Source organism: Nerophis lumbriciformis, linkage group LG39 (assembly GCF_033978685.3).
Source record: "Nerophis lumbriciformis linkage group LG39, RoL_Nlum_v2.1, whole genome shotgun sequence".
Classification (NCBI taxonomy): domain Eukaryota; kingdom Metazoa; phylum Chordata; class Actinopteri; order Syngnathiformes; family Syngnathidae; genus Nerophis; species Nerophis lumbriciformis.
This window is the reverse complement of record NC_084586.2, coordinates 15,288,992-15,308,694: the sequence shown is the minus strand read 5'-3', so window position 1 is coordinate 15,308,694 and position 19,703 is coordinate 15,288,992. Positions and strand designations below refer to the sequence as shown.

Here is a 19,703-nt window from a genome sequence, read left to right as displayed (position 1 = left end):
GACGTTGATTTGACCGTTGAATTTTGGTCATTTCCCAACCAATATCCTACAATTTACACATAACGTTGAAACAACATGTTTTTGACGACGTTTAATCAATGTTGGGTTCTAACGTTGATTTGACCATTGAATTTTGGTAATTTCCCAGCCAATATTCGACAACACAAATACAACGTTGAAACAACATGCTTTTTAGACGACGTTTAATCAATGTTGGGTTCTGACATTGATTTGACCATTGACATTTGGTCATTTTCCAACCAATATCCTACAACTCAAACATAAAGTTGAAACAACATGCTTTTTGACGACGTTTAATCAATGTTGGGTTCTAACGTTGATTTGACCATTGAATTTTGGTCATTTCCTAACCAACATTCGACAACACAAATACAACGCTGAAACAACATGCTATTTCACGACATTTAATCAATGTTGAGTTCTAACGTTGACTTGACCGTTGAATTTTGGTCATTTTCTCAACCAATATTCTACAACACAAATAACAACGTTGAAACAACATGCTTTTTTTACGACGTTTAATCAACGTCGGGTTCAAACGTTGACTTGACCATTCGAATTCGGTCATTTCTCAACCAACAACGTGGATCCAACGTTGGGACGTCAATTTACAAATACAACTTTAATCAAGGTTGGGTTCTGACGCTGATTTGACCATTGAATTTTGGTCATTTCCCAACCAGTATCCTACAATTTAAATACAACGTTGAAAAAACATGCTTTTTGACGACGTTTAATCAACGTCGGGTTCAAACGTTGATTTGACCATTGAAATTAGGTAATTTCCCAACCAATATTCTACAACACAAATACAACGTTGAAAAAACATGCTTTTTGACGACGTTTAATCAACGTCTGTTCTGACCTTGATTTGACCATTGAATTTTGGTCAGTTTCCCAACCAATATTCTACAACACAAATACAACGTTGAAAAAACATGCGTTTTGACCACCTTTAATCAAGGTTGGATTCTGACGTTGATTTGACCGTTGAATTTTGGTCATTTCCCAACCAATATCCTACAATTTAAACATAACGTTGAAACAACATGTTTTTGACGACGTTTAATCAATGTTGGGTTTTAACGTTGATTTGACCATTGAATTTTGGTAATTTCCCAGCCAATATTCGACAACACAAATACAACGTTGAAACAACATACTATTTCACAACGTTTAATCAATGTTGGGTTCCAACGTTGATTGGATCATTGAAATTTGGTCATTTCCCCAACCAATATACTACAACACAAATACAACGTTGAAACAACATGCTTTTTGACGACGTTTAATCAAGGTTGGGTTCTGACGTTGATTTGACCATTTAATTTTGGTCATTTCCCAACCAGTATCCTACAATTTAAATACAACGTTGAAACAACATGCTTTTTGACGACGTTTAATCAATGTCGGGTTCCAACGTTGATTTGACCATTGAATTTTGGTCATTTCCTAACCAATATCCTACAACTCAAACATAATGTTGAAACAACATGTTTTTTGACGACGTTTAATCAACGTCGATGTCAAACGTTGACTTGACCATTCGAATTCGGTCATTTCCCAACCAACAACGTGGATCCAACGTTGGGACGTCAATTTACAAATACAACTTTAATCAAGGTTGGGTTCTGACGTTGATTTGACCATTGAATTTTGGTCTTTTCCCAGCCAATATTCGACAACACAAATACAACGTTGAAACAACATACTATTTCACAACATTTAATCAATTTTGGGTTCCAACGTTGATTGGATCATTGAATTTTGGTCATTTCCCCAACCAATATACTACAACACAAATACAACGTTGAAACAACATGCTTTTTGACGATGTTTAATCAAGGTTGGGTTCTGACGTTGATTTGACCATTGAATTTTGGTCATTTTCCCAACCAATATTCAGAAAAACAAATACAACGCTGAAAAAACATGCTTTTTTTTACGACATTTAATCAACGTCGGGTTCAAACGTTGACTTGACCATTCCAATTCGGTCATTTCCCAACCAACAACGTGGATCCAACGTTGGGACGCCAGTTTACGAATACAACTATTTTTGCAACGTTGTTTCAAAGTCACTTTTTTAAAGGACGCGTATGCATAATCAACGTTGTTTCAATTGTGCCTTAATTGGAGCATTTTTGTAATAATAAAACAAAAGACGATGACTAAAGGCTGTTGTTTTTTTAATGTAAAAAATTATATATATATTTTTTTTGGCTCTGAAATGGAAAAATATCAAAAATTACTTGATTTTTTTTAAGTGCAAAGCAAATCACCTGCAATAAGCTCTGCAGCGTGGAATCGTCACAGTACACACACACACTCTCTCTCACACACACACACACACACACACACACACACACACACACACACCGGTTTGACCTGTTGTTGGCGACTTACCAGTTTTCGGTGGGTAACGGTACACCGAACTGGACGGAATGTCCAATTCTTCCACGCCTATATTCTGTCTGCTGGCAAAAGCCCCCATCTCCGGTCAAATAATAACAATAACAATCAAAAAGGACCATATGGACATCCAGGATCGCTGCGTCCACGCTCGCTTATTTATTCCGGATCATCTAATCCAGTCGGTGCTGCCCTGTCCATTTCTCACCGGGACCGACCCTCCCACCCCCCTCCCTCTCCCACAGCGTCCCGGGGATTAGTAGTTGTTCGCTGGGTTGTTTATCCTGACCACGGCGGGGCTTGCATGGAGGATGATGGGGGGGGGGACAGCGGGATTCCCTTTAAAAACAAACAAGCGCAGTCATGTTGCGCCAAAGTCCCGATTTGACTTTAAAACGCTCCCAAAATCAACGATCGGTTGCAGGGATGCTTGGTTCCTCTCTCCGTGCTGGCTGGATCCTGTCAGAGACGTCTGTGAATCCCCGTGACGTCACCCGGTCTAAAAAATCCGGACCTTGGTTTTGGCGCAGTCCACACTCTCTCTCTCTCTCCTGCTAGCAAGGAGCCACCCCGGCGGGAAGAACCGCGTCGTGAATCGAGCACACACCAAAAAAAACCTAACCTGTTAACAACATGGGAAGTAGGTTATTTTGAGCTAAACCATGTGGTTTGTGTTGATAAGAAAAACGGTCTAAAAATACGGACTTTGGTTGTGGCCTAGTCCACACTCTCTCTTTCGTTCTCTCTCCTGCGAGCAAGGAGCCACCCCGGCGGGAAGAACCGCGTCGTGAATCGAGCACACGCCGAATAAACAAGACGCTAACCCTAACCTGTTAGCAACATGCTCGCTGTGGAGAAATAAGTTATTTTGAGCTAAGTCATGAGGTTTGTGTTGATTAAAAATTTTAATAAAAGCCAAGGCACTTAAAATAGAAGAATCGTTTAGGTGGCGACGTATTTTGAGAGTGAGACAAGAACAAAGGTGGCGAAATAGTCCAGTAATTATACCTCCTCGTTGCTAGGGGGCAGTAAAGAGATCAAACTCACCAAGTGCTACTAAACTCATAGACATCTTATAAGGGGACGCAGCATGGAGCGCTACTGCCTACTGGCGCTGACGAGACGCGGGGCCGCCATCTTGGAGTGGTGATCCGCTCCCCTCAGTGCAATTCATTTGGCAGCAACGCATTTAATTCATCTTACCTCGCTGAATACCACTGATTTTCACGCAGTTTTTTTTGGCATACGTGTAGCTATGATAAAGGACACATGTTTTGGCGTGTTTTATTAGTCATAGTTTGCTTAACAGTAATATAATATTCTTATATGCTATAAGTGACCAGACGTCCGAGATCAAAACTGGGAATATAGCAGAGGTGTGGACTCGACTCACATGACTTGGACTCGAGTCAGACTCGAGTCATGAATTTGATGACTTTAGACTCGACTTGACAAAATGTAAAAAGACTTGCAACTCGACTTAGACTTTAACATCAATGACTTGTGACTTCACTTGGACTTGAGCCTTTTGAATTGACATGACTTGACATGACTTGCTACTTTCCCCAAAACCCAAAGATGAAAAAGTTATTCGAGAGCGCTCCGTATTTTTCATTGTGTACTTGTCTATCAGCGTTGCGTGTGTCAGCTGGTGTGGTCTCAGTACAACAGCCAATCAAATTAGATCTACTTTGTTTTCATCACACAGCATTCATCCAATCAAATTGCAGGACAACCAACGAAGAAGACATGTCCAAACCACACGCCAGTGAACAAAAAATGATACCTAAAATAATTTTGTGTGGGTATAAAAATTACGAGGTGGTCAACACAAAACGGTTTGCAGTATGCAACACATGCGGTTCGAAAATTACTGATGGAGAGGCAACAACTTCCAACTTCGTCCGGCATTTGAAGTTGCACAAAGAACGGTAAGTTTTGAATGTAAGATAACGTTTATTGGCTAAGTAACGTGACTTTTATTTGCTGTGTAGTTAAATCAGTGAGGCTGTAAACTCACTGCTAACGCTATAACGTTATTGCAAACACGGGAATCTGTTGCAGTTCACTACCTTATTCATACTTTTTGTTCAGTGATTTTTTTAAGCAGGGTTACGTTAGTCAATATATCACACGTAACGTTAGACGGCGGTCAGCAGCACCGCGTATTTTAGCCACCTAAAAAAAGATAAAAATAGTAAAATAAAGGTCAGTTAAAATGTATACTATATTATGAATATGTGTACCGTTTTAGCTAGCTTTCTGACATACTGTTGGTTGTTTACCTCAGTGGTCCCCAACCACCGGGCCACGGCCCGGTACTGGTCCGTGGATCGATTGGTATCGGGCCGCACAAGAAATCTTTTTTCTTTTTCTTTTTTTAATTAAATCAACATAAAAAACACAAGATACACTTACAAGTAGTGCACCAACCCAAAACAACTCTCTCCCCCCTTTTGTTCTGGGCATTGAACATGAAGACTCTTCCTTCACTGTTCCGAGTGGCCATGAGAGTCTTGGCAGTGCCTGCCTCCAGTGCTCCAGTGGAGCGAGTTTTCAGCCATGGTGGCATCATACTACGCCCCCATTGTGCACAAATGACTGACAGACTCTTGGCTAATTTGGTCTTTTGCAGATGCAATGCAGCATAGGGCCCTGACATATAAAAAGTACAACTTTTTTGTTATGTTCACGTATATGTCATGTTTTTTCAATGTTAACACTTTTGTACAAATAAGTACATTTGCACTTTATTTTTCAATGTGTTTGTTCTGTAAAGGAATGAGTTAATGTTTAAAATGACTGGTTAATAGTGCTATTATAAAGTGCAATGTCAGCACAATTTTCTTTCCTGCAATTTAAAATGCACTTGTTTTAATAAATAAATACAGCGTTTGAAAAGCATACACAATCTGTGTTAATATATTAGTCTGTGGTTAAAAGGACTTGAAAGGACTCGAAACTCAAAATGCAGGACTTAGGACTTGACTTGAGACTTTCCAGTCTTGACTTTGGACTTGACTCGGGGCTTGCCTGTCTTGACTCGGGACTTGACTCGGACTTGAGGGCAAAGACTTGAGACTTACTTGTGACTTGCAAAACAATGACTTGGTCCCACCTCTGGAATATAATCCCAGAGAAGGGGGGGAAAAACGGTCAGCTATTTTTAAATTGAAGAAACAATATGATTAGGTTATATATACATGCGTATATCCTACATAAACAATGTATGAATACATTAGATATCTATATATCTTAGGGACCTATAGACTGTATCTCTGTTGCTGCAGCAGCAGAGAGTTTATTCTGTCTTGACACTTTGTATTGATATTTTGGATTACATTCTTCCCTTAAATGATAATGTTTACAGTGATTAAATTATGTCTTACCCAACAATGTTAGTATTGGAATATTGTTACTTGAAGACGTATTCCTGGTTACAATTATACTGTTAAGAAAGTATTGTCTTATACTTTGCCTAAAATGAGAATGCATCATAATCAGTGGCCGCTGGTGAATTTTGTTTTAGGTGGGGCTGAAAGTTTGTAAACCAAAGCGCCCATATATTATATAGGGGTGGTAGTCTGCGGTCCCCTCCAAGGTTTCTCATTGTCAACCCATTGGGTTGAGTTTTTTCTTGCCCTGATGTGGGATCTGAGTTGAGGATGTGGTTGTGGCTTGTGCAGCCCTTTGAGACACTCGTGATTTAGGGCTATATAAGTAAAAACATTGTTTGATTAATTGAGATTAGGACATACATATCTAAATAATTCATTGAAATTGATAGGGAAACATAACAGAGGGCTGTGTGACTGTTGTCGTCAGATCGAAAGTGTAGGACATGTTTTAATACATTGTAGGAAATACAATAGAGAAAGGGAAATACTGGGAAATATGTTAGCGAAAGAGAAGATTAGGTTGAGTTGAGTTTGATTTTATTCGGAACATGCAAGCATACAACATGACACATCACAATTTCCAGTTTATCTTTTCAACATGTTGGAAAAGGAGTCGGAAGAAGCAGGGCTTATTTAATCCTACCCCTTTTCTTTTACATAACAGTTGCTAAAACTTTTGTTCACTTCCTGTTCTCAATTTATTCACAATGTACTCCATAAGTAATCACAATAAAAAAATAAATAAATACTCTTTGAAGTAAGTTACATTTCATATGGTGAGATGAGTAAGATTATTTTGAAAATGAACGGATGGCTGGATGAAATAAATTCAGAATGTTTATCATGGTTCTTCTTCTTTGTACTTTGTAAACACTTTAAGTTTGTAGAGTTTCTTGAAGTGGATCATATTAGTACATTGTTTGATTGCTTTGCTTAATCCATTTCATCATTTAATTCCACAAACGGATATACTGAAGGTCTTACGTGCTGTACGTGCATACAAATGTTTTAAATTACATTTTTCTCTAAGATTATATTTCTAGGTTAGCAATGGAAGATATTTTAGGATTGCACTTAGAACACATAGGTTACAAAGCATTATATACATATTAAAAAAAAAACACACGGTTAAATAAAACAAAATACAATAGAGAAAGGGAAATCGGAAAACAGAATCCATCCTAATTGGGTCCCACATCAACCTTAAGAAAGTCAGTGACTTCACTATAAAAGTGGGTGACATTGTTATCCCCAGAAAAGATGAGGTCACCTACCTAGGTTCCATTCTAGAGGCTAATCTTTCCTGTGATAAAATGGCAACCAAGGTCATCAAAAAGGTCAACCAACGAACGAGATTTCTCTACAGAATCTCCTCTCTGGTCAACAAAAGCACCATGAAGATTCTAGCGGGAACTCTCATTCAACCCTTTTTCGATTACGCATGCACCTCCTGGTACCCTAACACCTCCAAAACCCTCAAATCTAGACTCCAAACATCCCAGAACAAGCTAGTCAGATTAATTCTAGACCTCCACCCCAGATCACACCTCACTCCTACCCACTTCTCCAAAGTGGGCTGGCTCAGGGTGGAGGACAGAGTAAAACAACTTGCACTGAGCCTAGTCTATAAAATCCACTACACCTCACTAAAACCGAAGTACCGTACATGTCAAACTACTTCCTTAACGTAAATGACCGCCATAACCAGAACACCAGGGGGAGCTCCACTAACCACGTTAAACCCAGATTCCGATCTAACAAAGGTCTTAACTCATTCTCCTTCTATGCCACATCAATATGGAATGCACTCCCAGTAGGTGTAAAAGAAAGGGCATCTCTATCCTCCTTCAAAACCGCACTAAAAGAACACCTCCAGGCAACTTCAACCCTAAACTAACACCCTCCCTTCCACATCATACCTTTTCGGATTGTAAATAATCAAATGTAGATACTTTTTCTTGTACTTTCTGATCTCTCTCTCTCTGTGTCCACTACTTGCTGTACATATCCTACCAAGTCAATCCTACACTGTTCCAATGTCCATTTCTCTGATGATGCAATTGTTGACGACTGAAGTGTTGATATCAACCAAACCTAACTCCCCGTCTCCCTCCATATCCCACACCCTGGATTGTAAATAATGTAAATAATTCAATGTATATACTCTGATGATTATCTTGTGTGATGACTGCATTATGAAGATAGTATATATCTGTATCATGAATCAATTATCGACTTAAACAAGTTGAAAAACCTATTGGGGTGTTACCATTTAGTGGTCAATTGTACGGAATATGTACTGTACTGTGCAATCTACTAATAAAAGTTTCAATCAATCAATCAATCAAATACTGGGAAATAAGTTAGCAAAAGAGAAGATTAGGTTAGCAGTGGAATATATTTTAGGATTGCACTTAGAACACATAGGCTACAAAGCATTATATACCTATTAAAAAAAGACAGGGTTAAAGGCCTACTGAAACCCACTACTACCGACCACGCAGTCTGATAGTTTATATATCAATGATGAAATCTTAACATTGCAACACATGCCAATACGGCGGGGTTAGCTTACTAAAGTGCAATTTTAAATTCCGCGCAAAATATCCTGCTGAAAACGTCTCGGTATGATGACGCCTGCGCGTGACGTCACGGATTGTAGAGGACATTTTGGGACAGCATGGTGGCCAGCTATTAAATCGTCCGTTTTCATCGCAAAATTCCACAGTATTCTGGACATCTGTGTTGGTGAATCTTTTGTAATTTGTTCAATGGACAATGGAGACAGCAAAGAAGAAAGCTGTAGGTGGGAAGCGGTGTATTGCGGCAGGTGTTGTGCCGGATAACGCACCCCCGCCGTAGAATGCACCCCTTGACTGTTATGCGAGATAACACAGCCGGTGTTTCATTGGTTACATTCCCGGAAGATGACAGTCAAGCTTTACCATTGGCCTGTGGCATACTTGCCAACCCTCCCGGATTTTCCGGGAGACTCCCGAAATTCAGCGCCTCTCCCGAAAACCTCCCGGGACACATTTTCTCCCGAAAATCTCCCGAAATTCAGGCGGAGCTGGAGGCCACGCCCCCTCCAGCTCCACGCGGACCTGAGTGACGTGTTGACAGCCTGTTCTCACGCCCGCTTTCCCACCATATAAACAGCTAATGATCGAGGGCGAGTTCTTGGTTTCTTATGTGTGTTTATTGTTAGGCAGTTTCATTAACGTCCTCCCAGCGCGGTAACAACACACAACAACAGCAGTCAAGTTTTCGTCATCGTAAAGCAGTTCGTCTGCCGTAAACAGCAATGTTGTGACACTTTTAAACAGGACAATACTGCCATCTACTGTACATGTATATGTGACCCACCCATAATGTGTCACATTTTTGTGTTGATTTATTTATTTTATTTTGTGGTTTGAATTCGTTTTTGGAGCTGTCATTACACATTTATCAGTATTCACATTGGTCACTAGGGGGCAGTAGGGCGTTTCTTCCCAATTGAATGCTATCACCTGCAGACCGGAAGTGTCTTGTCATTCTGATGAGAGCGACCAGTCTGTGAACAATTGAAACGTCCTGTGTGCTTTTTCCTCCTGTATAACAGGTTAGTTTTGGTGAATCAACTCACTGAATAATATCCATGTGATCTTTATAAGTTTAAGTACACATTCTGATGGTGGAGCCTAACTTTTGTGAGTTGTAGTTTGTATTTGTGAATGAATCCAGTGCACAGCTGCAGTAATCAATACAAAAAGGCGACGTGAGTGCGCAATGTTTATATAGGAACTTCTGATCCTAATTCAGACTCCCAAATTAGAGCTCCCGTTTTCTTATTGATTTTCAGTGTTGGGACTAACGCGTTACAAAGTAACGCGTTACTGTAACGCCGTTAGTTTCGGCGGTAACTAGTAATCTAACGCGTTTTTTTTTTTATTCAGTAATTTAGTTACCGTTACTACATGATGCGTTACGGCGTTATTTTACGTTACTTTTGATGTAGTATCGGCTAGAAAGAGAAGCGCTGCGGTGTCGTTCTTCTGAATCTTCCTCTGTCACAAGCCGGAGAGAAGAAAAGAGGCGCGGTCTATGTGTGTGTGTGTGTGGGTGTGGGGAGGGGATGAGGCACACTGAGGCACACAAGTGATCCGCGGTTTGATATATGAAACAAAAAAAAAAGTTGTTGGCACGTTCAGTCCACACACAGCGTGGTCATGGCGAGCGGAGTAACGGAGGAGCTTGAACGCCCCCGCCATTGAATCGGTGTGTTTATAAGTGCAGACTCGGTTGTGCAAAACGAGGGTTTTAAACACATGCTGAACGTGCTTGAACCACGTTACGACATCCCGTCGCGCACCCACTTCAGCAATAAGATTGTGCCAGATCTTTATGAGCAGGAGAAGAAAAAAGTTGTGGATGAACTATCCCGAGCATCATCTGTTGCGCTCATGACAGACGGGTGGACGTCCAGCGGAACTATAAGCGCTCACTTCATCACAGCAGACTGGGAGATGAGAAGACACGCCCCCTCTACGAGAGTCACCTTGCGCAGGTACTGACACAAGCAGTGGAGGAATGGAAGATAAAGATATCCCAGTCACACGTGATAATGCCAAAAATCAAATAATTACAGAGAATGAGGCAGGACTGGGACCACAGATAGGTGCTTTGCACATGTAGTGAATTTGGCATCACAGAAGGGAATCTCAGTCAATAGGATGGAGCGCCTCCTTGGGAGAATCAGGAAGGAGGTTTCCTACTTCCACCCAAGCACAACAGCTGCTCATGTGCTTAAGACAAAGCAAGAAATGCTAAAGCTGCCTGCTCATACATGATGTCCCAATGAGGTGGAACTCCACTTATGATATGTTGGAGCAGCAGGCAGCTATATACTCTGCATTGACCCACAACACCCTGAAGACAAATGTCACCCTGTCTGATGATGATGTGAGAGTGGCAGGTGAGGTCCTCCATGTGCTTAAACCCCTCAAAAGTGTTCCATCTCTACTGAGCACTGAAACTTCACCATCTGTGTCAATGATCCTGCCACTGAAAACAAGTATTTTACAATCCATGGCTCCAAGTGTGGAAGACAGCAGCATCACTCCAGATGTCAGGCTTTATGTTTCAAGGAAGATGATGTGCCTTCTTATGTTGCACTTTAACTTGTTTTTTATTAATGGTCATTGGTCCAAGTTTAAAGAAAGGAGGAATGCCTTTTTATGTTGCACTGTTTTTCATTAATTATGTTAAAAGGAAAATAAAAATGCATGTCAAGTTGATCAACAGATTGTATTATTCTCCAGTGCAATAACAGTACTGAAATGAAGGCAAAAAGGGCATTAATGGGAGCTTTAAAAAAAAAGAAGAAAAAAAGAAGTAACTAAATAGTTACTTTTCACAGTAACGCATTACTTTTTGGTGTAAGTAACTGAGTTAGTAACTGAGTTACTTTTGAAATAAAGTAACTAGTAACTGTAACTAGTTACTGGTTTTCAGTAACTAACCCAACACTGTTGCACTGTTGATTTTATAATGTATATTGGTATAATGCGTGTGTTCTGAATTAGTGACAGAGAATCTCCGGGTTGGGGAGGAGATCTTGCCCCAAGTGGAGGAGTTCAAGTACCTCGGAGTCTTGTTCACGAGTGGGGGAAGAGTGGATCGTGAGATCGACAGGCGGATCAGTGCGGCGTCTTCAGTAATGCGGACGCTGTATCGATCCGTTGTGGTGAAGAAGGAGCTGAGCCAGAAGGCAAAGCTCTCGATTTACCGGTCGATCTACGTTCCCATCCTCACCTATGGTCATGAGCTTTGGGTCATGACCGAAAGGACAAGATCACGGGTACAAGCGGCCGAAATGAGTTTCCTCCGCCGAGTGGCGGGGCTCTCCCTTAGAGATAGGGTGAGAAGCTCTGTCATTCGGGGGGAGCTCAAAGTAAAGCCGCTGCTCCTCCACATCGAGAGGAGCCAGATGAGGTGGTTCGGGCATCTGGTCAGGATGCCACCCGAACGCCTCCCTAGGAAGGTGTTTCGGGCACGTCCGACCGGTAGGAGGCCACGGGGAAGACCCAGGACACGCTGGGAAGACTATCTCTCCCGGCTGGCCTGGGAACGCCTCGGGATCCCCCGGGAGGAGCTGGACGAAGTGGCTGGGGAGAGGGAAGTCTGGGCTTCCCTGCTTAAGCTGCTGCCCCCGCGACCCGACCTCGGATAAGCGGAAGAAGATGGATGGATGGATGGAATAGAACAAGGATGGACAATTCAACCCTTAACTCAACAATGAGTAGATGAGTGTTATGTGTGTGTAAATGTGTAAATAAATGAACACTGAAATTCAAGTATTTATTTTATTTATTTATATATATATATATATATATATATATATATATATATATATATATATATATATATATATATATATATATATAGCTAGAATTCACTGAAAGTCAAGTATTTCTACTCACCGTTACAGGCAGGGCTTTTTTATCAGCGACCAAAAGTTGTGAACTTTATCGTCGATGTTCTCTACTAAATCCTTTCAGCAAAAATATGGCAATATCGCGAAATGATAACGTATGACACATAGAATGGACCTGCTATCCCCGTTTAAATAAGAAAATCGCATTTCAGTAGGCCTTTAAATAAAACAATGTAGAGTAGGGTTTTATGTCCTTCCACACTTCATTTCAGTAGATGGCGGTAATGCACACCAGAAGGTTGCTTGCCAACTGCCATTAAACAAAAGAAGAAGAAGAAGAAGGCAGTAGAGCGTCCCACAAGGGGGCGGGGCTTCGACCAATCAGAGAAGGCCACCGCGGGGCGGCAAAGAAAGAGCGGAAAAGAAGCCTCACAGCCGCCATTTTACACAGAGTAGCAACGCGCGGTACAGGCTGTGCCAGCACATGCCTGCCTTTAAAGTCGGCTTATTTTGAAGTCTTAGTGGACATTTTGCAACCCGTTGTTTTTGTCAAGTCAAGCGGCAGGAACCGAGTAGCGTCGTGTAACCAGGTAGAAACATGAGTTACGGTAGGCCGCCGCCAGACGTTGAGGGGATGACCTCCCTCAAAGTGGACAACCTGACCTACCGCACCTCGCCGGAGACCCTCCGCCGGGTGTTCGAGAAGTACGGGCGGGTGGGCGACGTCTACATCCCCCGGGACAGGTACACCAAGGAGAGCCGCGGCTTCGCCTTCGTGCGCTTCCACGACAAGCGCGACGCCGAGGACGCGATGGACGCCATGGACGGCGCGCTGCTCGACGGCCGGGAGCTCCGCGTGCAGATGGCCCGCTACGGCCGGCCCCCGGACTCCATGTACAGCCGCAGGGGAGCACCGCCGCGCAGATACGGAGGGTACGTGCGGGGGGAAATAACGTCAAATTGTTACTTTAAACGGCATTCCGAATGCGACGTAGCACGTGGTTTATTTGCTAGGCGGCCATTTCCGGGTCTTCGTTGTGTTTAAACGATCCTCTGCAGCCATTTTGTTTCAGTTACTTTCCTCGTTACTCACACGTGGTTTGCCACCTAAAGTGTTTTTTTTGGTTTTACTTTACTTCAATGTATGTGTTGTAAACTAAACGATTAATGTTCCTCTGGTCACATACGTTTTAATATTGTGCACTTCAAAGTATAAACCGCCATATTAGACTTCCTCTTATTGTCATTCAAATGTTGAACTTTGCAGTAGAGATAAGAACGACATTTCGTTTCATTAGCTCGTTGTAGTGCAGGATAAAAGTGCAATAAGGTGTAGATATAAATAGATTACTGTACAGTTAAATATATTGCACTTTTGCATATGTGTACAGCTCCACTATTGGACATTGTAGTGTTACTTTCAAAGGCAAAATTAAAGTATTGCTAGAGACATAATTGTATATAGGTCTTTATTGTATTATATGTATAGTGCATGTTCCAAAAAAAGAAGCTTAAAACACATTATACTAAATGTAAAAAATGGAATAAATATTCAAAATAATCTAGTTTGGTTACACCATCATGAGCGCAACACAGTTGTAAAAGTTTCAACTACAATTCTAAATAAGATGTCAAAAGCAAACTGAAATCAAATACACACAGCTTAAAGATTGATCAATAACTACTTATGATGATTTATCAAAATATAAAAGAAATATACCTGAACAGAACGCTCTTGATGGTTACACCAAAAAGTAACGCCATGAATCGCGTTTTCCAAGTTTTTGGGGCATTTCTGTGCTATTTCCAAGCATCTCCTTTTTATTATCGTTGATTTTAAATGGTTAAACTAATACATATTATACATGCACGCCCTAGTAAACAAAAAAAAGTCATTTTTATTTTGATTGTTATATTTTGAAGTACATTTGTGCAGGTGGGTGCGAATGTACCCATTACCAGAGCTGGCCACATATGCATCCACGTTTATGGATGTAATAATGATAATAATTAGAGATGTCCGATAATATCGGACTGCCGATATGATTGGCCGATAAATGCTTTAAAATGTAATATCGGAAATGGTCGCCATATTAGACTTCCTCTTATTGTCATTCAAATGTTGAACTTTACAGTAGAGATAAGAATGACATTTCGTTTCATTAGCTCGTTGTAGTGCAGGATAAAAGTGCAATAAGGTGCAGATATAGATTACTGTACAGTTAAATACATTGCACTTTTGCATAAAGTATTGCTAGAAACATAATTGTGTATGGGCCTTTATTGTATCGTATGTATAGTACATGTTCCAAAAAGAAAAAAGCATAAAACAGTATATTTAAATATACTAAATGTAAAAAAGGGAATACATATTCAAAATAATCTAGTTTGGTTACGCCATCATGAGCGCAACACAAAGTTGTAAAAGTTTCAACTACAATTCTAAATAAGATGTCAAAAGCAAACTGAAATCAAATACACACAGCTTAAAGATTGATCAATACCCACTTATGATGATTTATCAAAATATAAAAGAAATATACCTGAACAGAACGCTCTTGATGGTTACACCAAAAAGTTTTGGGGCATTTCTATGCTATTTCCAAGCATCTCCTTTTTATTATCGTTGATTTTAAATGGTCAAACTAATGCACATTATACATGCATGCCCTAGTAAACAAAACAAAAAGTCATATTTATTTTGATTGTTATATTTTGAAGTACATTTGTGCAGGTGGGTGCGAATGTACCCATTACCAGAGCTGGACACATATGAATCCACGTTTATGGATGTAATAATAATGATAATAATTAGAGATGTCCGATATCGGACTGCTGATATTATTGGCCGATAAATGCTTTAAAATGTAATATCGGAAATGGTCGGTATCGGTTTCAAAAAGTAAAATTTGTGACTTTTTAAAACGCCGCTGTACGGAGTGGTACACGGCTGTAGGGAGAAGTACAGAGCAGTTGCGTCTCCCAGTCATAATTTCGGTGCCCCTCTCGAAAATCTCCCAGGGCAACAATTTTCCCGGATTTCTTCCGATTTCCACCCAGATAACAATATTTGGGGCGTGCCTTAAAGGCACTACCTTTTGCGTGCCGGCCCAATCACATAATATCTACGTCTTTTCACACACGAGTGAATGCCATCCATACTTGGTCAACGGCCATACAGGTCACACTGAGGGTGGCCGTATAAACAACTTTAACACTGTTGCAAATATGCGCCACACTGTGAACGCACACCAAACAAGAATGACAAACACATTTCGGGAGAACATACGCACCGTAACACAACATAAACACAACAGAACAAATAGCATGTCTGAAATTCCAAGCTGCTGTTTTGAGGCATGTTAAATAAAATAATGCACTTTGTGACTTCAATAATAAATATGGCAGTGCCATGTTGGCATTTCTTTCCATAACTTGAGTTGATTTATTTTGGAAAACCTCGTTACATTGTTTAATGCATCCAGTGGGGCATCACAACAAAATTAGGCATAATGTGTTAATTACACGACTATATATATCAGTATCGGTTGATATCGGAATCGGTAATTAAGAGTTGGACAATATCAGATATCGGCAAAAAAGGCATTATCGGACATCTCTAATATTAATAATGGATTAGATTTATGTAGCGCTTTTCTAGACACTCAAAGCGCTTAACAGAGAAGTGGGAATCCATCATTCATTCACACTTAGTGGTGGTAAGCTACTTTCGTAGCCACAGCTGCCCTGGGGTAGACTGACGGAAGCGTGGCTGCCAATTTGCGCCTACAGCCCCTCCGACCACCACCGCCTATCATTCATTCAAGGGTGAAGTGTCCTGCCCAAGGACACAACGGCAGCGATTTTGGATGGTAAGAGGCGGGGAGCGAACCTGCAACCCTCGGGTTTCTGGCACGGTTGCTCTACCCACTGCGCCATGCCACCCCTAAATGTATGTTATATTGTCTTTATATTCCGGCGAGTTAATCAGTTTTTGAGGGGATTATGATGATGCATTCAAGAGTTTTATGGCCTGAGGAAAGAAGCTGTTACAGAACCTGGAGTTTCTGCTACGAAACCTCTTTCTAAAGTCCAGCAGTGAAAACAGTCCTTGGTGGGGGTGGGAGAAGTCTCTACAGATTTTCTGAGCCTTGGTCAGGCAGCGGCTTTTTGCGATTTCCATTATTGAGATTATTGAGGCTAGTGGTTAAAGGTATATGTAAATTGATTTACACAAACAGTATCATGAGACCGGTCATATTAAGACTATTTCAGTGATAAAAGTATAATTTCTTAAGAGTTGATATTTTTAAACATGTGGAAAACGCACCATTTGTGTTCGACCCCAATAAAAAGTCAACAGGGCTCAAGATTTCAGCAGACCTTTGTTAAATTATCATAACTTACTTATTAGTTACCCCATTTGAAAAAGTTTGGCATCTGAAAACTTGCTAAACAAAAAAGGTGTCACAGTTGATGATTGGAAAAAAAAAATCCTTTCCATCCTTTGTAACTGAGCCACTGTGTGGAACAATTTCCCTTGTGGATCATTAGTTCGTCTTAAGTCTTAATACCTGGTATTAGAATATGGATTCTAGTGATCATTTTACTGAACATATATTTTTCACCGGGGAGTTTTGTTGGGTGTTAACCTGCCAAATTTTGTCATAGCTTTCTGGCGCAAGTACTCTACTCTGAAAATGTGATTGTGTTCTGCGTCATCGGAATATTTATATAGCACATTTAAACAACAAAACATTTTCCAAAGTACTGCACAAAATATTAAAAACAAGATTCAAATTATATCCTTAGCTACACCAATGACTGAATTAAAAACAAAATAAATGCATATAAAAATAATTAAAAACTATTTTAAAGGGTAAAACTTAATACAAATTTAAAAACACAGGACCACACAACTCATGTAGTGTTAAAAGCCCCCCCCAAAAAGTGGGTCTTAAGATGGTGCGATCAAGTGTGAAACACATACTTGATGTTGTGTCGTACATTTTAGTATGTATTCAATGTGTGTACTTAAATGTATGACCCGCTAAGTAGCCACCATACAGCCGTGTCTATTGTTGTGGTTGGTGTGACCATTGAATGTTTCTCTCCCCCACAGTCGCTCAGCAAGCCCCCGCCGGCGTAGGCGCAGTCGTTCCAAGAGCAGGAGCCGCTCCCGATCCAGGAGTCGCCGTCGCTACAGCCGCTCCAGGTCCCGCTCCTACTCCAGGTCGCGGTCCAGGTCTAAGTCTAAGTCCAAGTCCAAGTCCAGGACTCCACGCAGGAGCAAGTCAAAGTCCCCATCTAGGTCCCGGTCTAAGTCCAGGAGTCATACCCCGCCTTCCAACCGAGGGTCCAGATCCAGGTCAAAATCCAAGAGCCGGCCCAAGTCTCCAGAGGACTTCGAAGCAATCCCCTAAGTTGGACGCAGCACGACGGTATTTGAGGGGATGGGTGGAACATATTTGACAAATGCACATGTTCTGTTTTTTGCTGACTTGGTGTTGCCGTTGTGACTTTCACATGTGCAACCAAGTCAGCAGAAGCGTCACCATATTTAGAAATGGTAAATACAATTTGGCTCTCAATAGCGTGTGCTGTAGTGTAAAACGCACACGTATGCAACAAAGGGCTTGCCTTGCTTCGAGCCCATGTTGCCCATAAGCATCAAAAATTGGGGGTAATGTGAGTGTATAAGGGTGTGATTCACTCAAACGTTCACCTAAATGTGGAATTCTTTCCTCCAAGCTGCTGAGTCCTGTTTGCAAAGAGAGGAGAAGGAGATGGGGGTGTGGCAGTATGAGAGCAGTTGTAGTGTGTGGCCCGCCCATGTGACCTGCCTGTTGCTGAGGGCGACGGCAGTTGCTAAGGAGCTGGTCACCCAGGCAACGGTTGGTTGCTCAGGAGCAGGTCGTCATGGCGGTGGTGCGGGGCTGTCAGTTGGTGTTTGAGGTGGTGTGGTGAGGTACGTTCACGGGGATCGCGGGCGGACGCGCTCGGCCCGCCCGTGCGTTCCCTTCCGCCTCTCACAAGGGAAACGCACCGCAGCCTAAGGTTTGTTTTCTAATATGCCCGCGTGCAAAGAGCTAGTCTTGTGGTTCCATGGAAGGTGTGTAACCAGTAAGGACAATACAGGACATGTTAGGTGTAAGACTTAATTTATATAGAGAATGCACACAATAGGAAATAATGCTGCGTCTTTGTGTGTTGCCCTTGCTGACTGTGCTGTGTCTTATTTTTCCAGATTTCAGATGAATGGTGGTTTGCCAAGGACGTCAGGAAGAGTCTCAATGATCAAGGGGACTCCACTGTTGCCACTGAATGCAGACTGAAAGGTTATTTGGAACATATTCTAAAATGTTTTCAAAAGTTAATTTGCCCAAACAAATGTCATTGTCAGCGTTTACGTAAACGAGTCTTTTAAGAGATTTGTACGATTTTTTTGTTCGCCTCCATTTAAAATTGCTATATCAACTTTGGGATTGATACTCTTCAATAAACCTTGTTTGAGTTATTTCTTTTAATAGACTGTTATTCTTTTTCCACCCTTCAACAAATAGTTATGATTTCCAGAGATTGTCACTTTTAAAATGTTTCCCATTCAACTGGACAACTGTACAATAATGCATCTTGTGAGTGTGACTTTGTTTTGTTAATTGTGACTGCAACGTTTACTTTTTCTGTCAACTCTGTCTGGTTAAAGTTGCTTCCTATGACTCTAACCCTCTTTCTTGTGTATCTTTTGTGCACTAGGCGCAGTTGTGTAGCAGTTGAGTAATGCTGGTTAGCTGTTAAGGTGCAGTGCGGTGGTGACATGGTGTGGCGTGTTGCGGTGCTGAGTGCCCGGCACTGTTCCGGGGCTCGACCCTCCGCTGCGGTTTGTAAGCTCACAAGTGTGGCAGATCATCCCCTCCCTCCCTCCCCTTCTCTCCTGGTCTCGTTCCCTTTGATTACCCTCTTGTGTCGTTCCTTACTCTCCCCCCTCTGTCTGGTTCATCATTGGGTTTTTGGGACGTGGGTCCAGTGTGGCTCACATGGAAGGGTTGATTTAAAAAAGAAAAAAAAGCCAGTTTTGGCTGCCTCATCACATCTTTTGTGCAACGCATTCCCCTGTTAACCTCTAATTCTGTGTTTACTTCAGGAGAATGCAAATAAACATTTTAGTTTGAAATCGCCTTTGTGTGATTTGTCTTTGAGTCCCACTTCAAACGGAAATTTGTCGGGTATTTGTGTAAGCTTCACTGTTGGAAGTATTTTTGAGCAAGGCACTGCGTTCAGGCCTCAATTCAGTCCCTAGTTCAATCAATCCATCAAAGTTTATTTATATAGCCCTACATCAAATGTCCTCAACTCAGATCCCACATCAGGGCAAGAAAAAAACTCAACCCAATGGGATACAATGAGAAACCTTGGTGGGGACCCCCCGCCCCCTGGGCAATGGACGTCAAGTG

The 19,703-nt window shown here is 41.4% G+C and overlaps 2 protein-coding genes across 8 annotated transcripts in view; one reads left to right on the top strand and one right to left on the bottom strand.

Moving 5' to 3' along the window:
• rnf157 (ring finger protein 157) overlaps positions 1–2,932 on the bottom strand; it is a 104,231-nt gene extending 101,299 nt beyond the window's left edge. For all 4 annotated transcript variants that reach the window (XM_061931713.2, XM_061931715.2, XM_061931714.2 and 1 more), the window contains exon 1: positions 2,428–2,932. In XM_061931713.2, coding sequence (XP_061787697.1) covers positions 2,428–2,515 — 88 coding nt within the window. In that variant the 5' untranslated portion in view covers positions 2,516–2,932. The remainder of the gene's footprint in view (positions 1–2,427) is intronic.
• A 9,705-nt stretch (positions 2,933–12,637) lies between these two features.
• Positions 12,638–19,423, top strand: srsf2a (serine and arginine rich splicing factor 2a). Of its 4 annotated transcripts, XR_009811791.2 has the most exons (4): positions 12,639–13,182; positions 17,372–17,690; positions 18,497–18,587; positions 19,006–19,423. XR_009811791.2 is itself a non-coding variant. In XM_061932142.2 (3 exons), the coding sequence occupies exons 1-2, from the start codon at positions 12,848–12,850 to the stop codon at positions 17,670–17,672; spliced, it is 636 nt and encodes a 211-aa protein (XP_061788126.1). In that variant the 5' UTR covers positions 12,638–12,847; the 3' UTR covers positions 17,673–17,690; positions 18,001–19,423. The 4 variants fall into 4 exon arrangements, 2 of the variants coding, with proteins under 2 accessions (XP_061788126.1, XP_061788123.1); XM_061932142.2 differs by having other exon boundaries at positions 12,638–13,182; positions 18,001–19,423; XR_009811790.2 differs by having other exon boundaries at positions 17,372–18,587.
• The last annotated feature ends 280 nt before the right edge of the window (positions 19,424–19,703 follow it).

Coding starts and splice junctions, on each gene's coding strand:
- srsf2a (XM_061932142.2), top strand. CDS start 12,848: ATGAGTTACGGTAGGCCGCCGCCAGACGTTGAGGGGATGACCTCCCTC. Junction 13,183..17,371: donor CCGCCGCGCAGATACGGAGG/GTACGTGCGGGG, acceptor TCTCCCCCACAG/TCGCTCAGCAAGCCCCCGCC.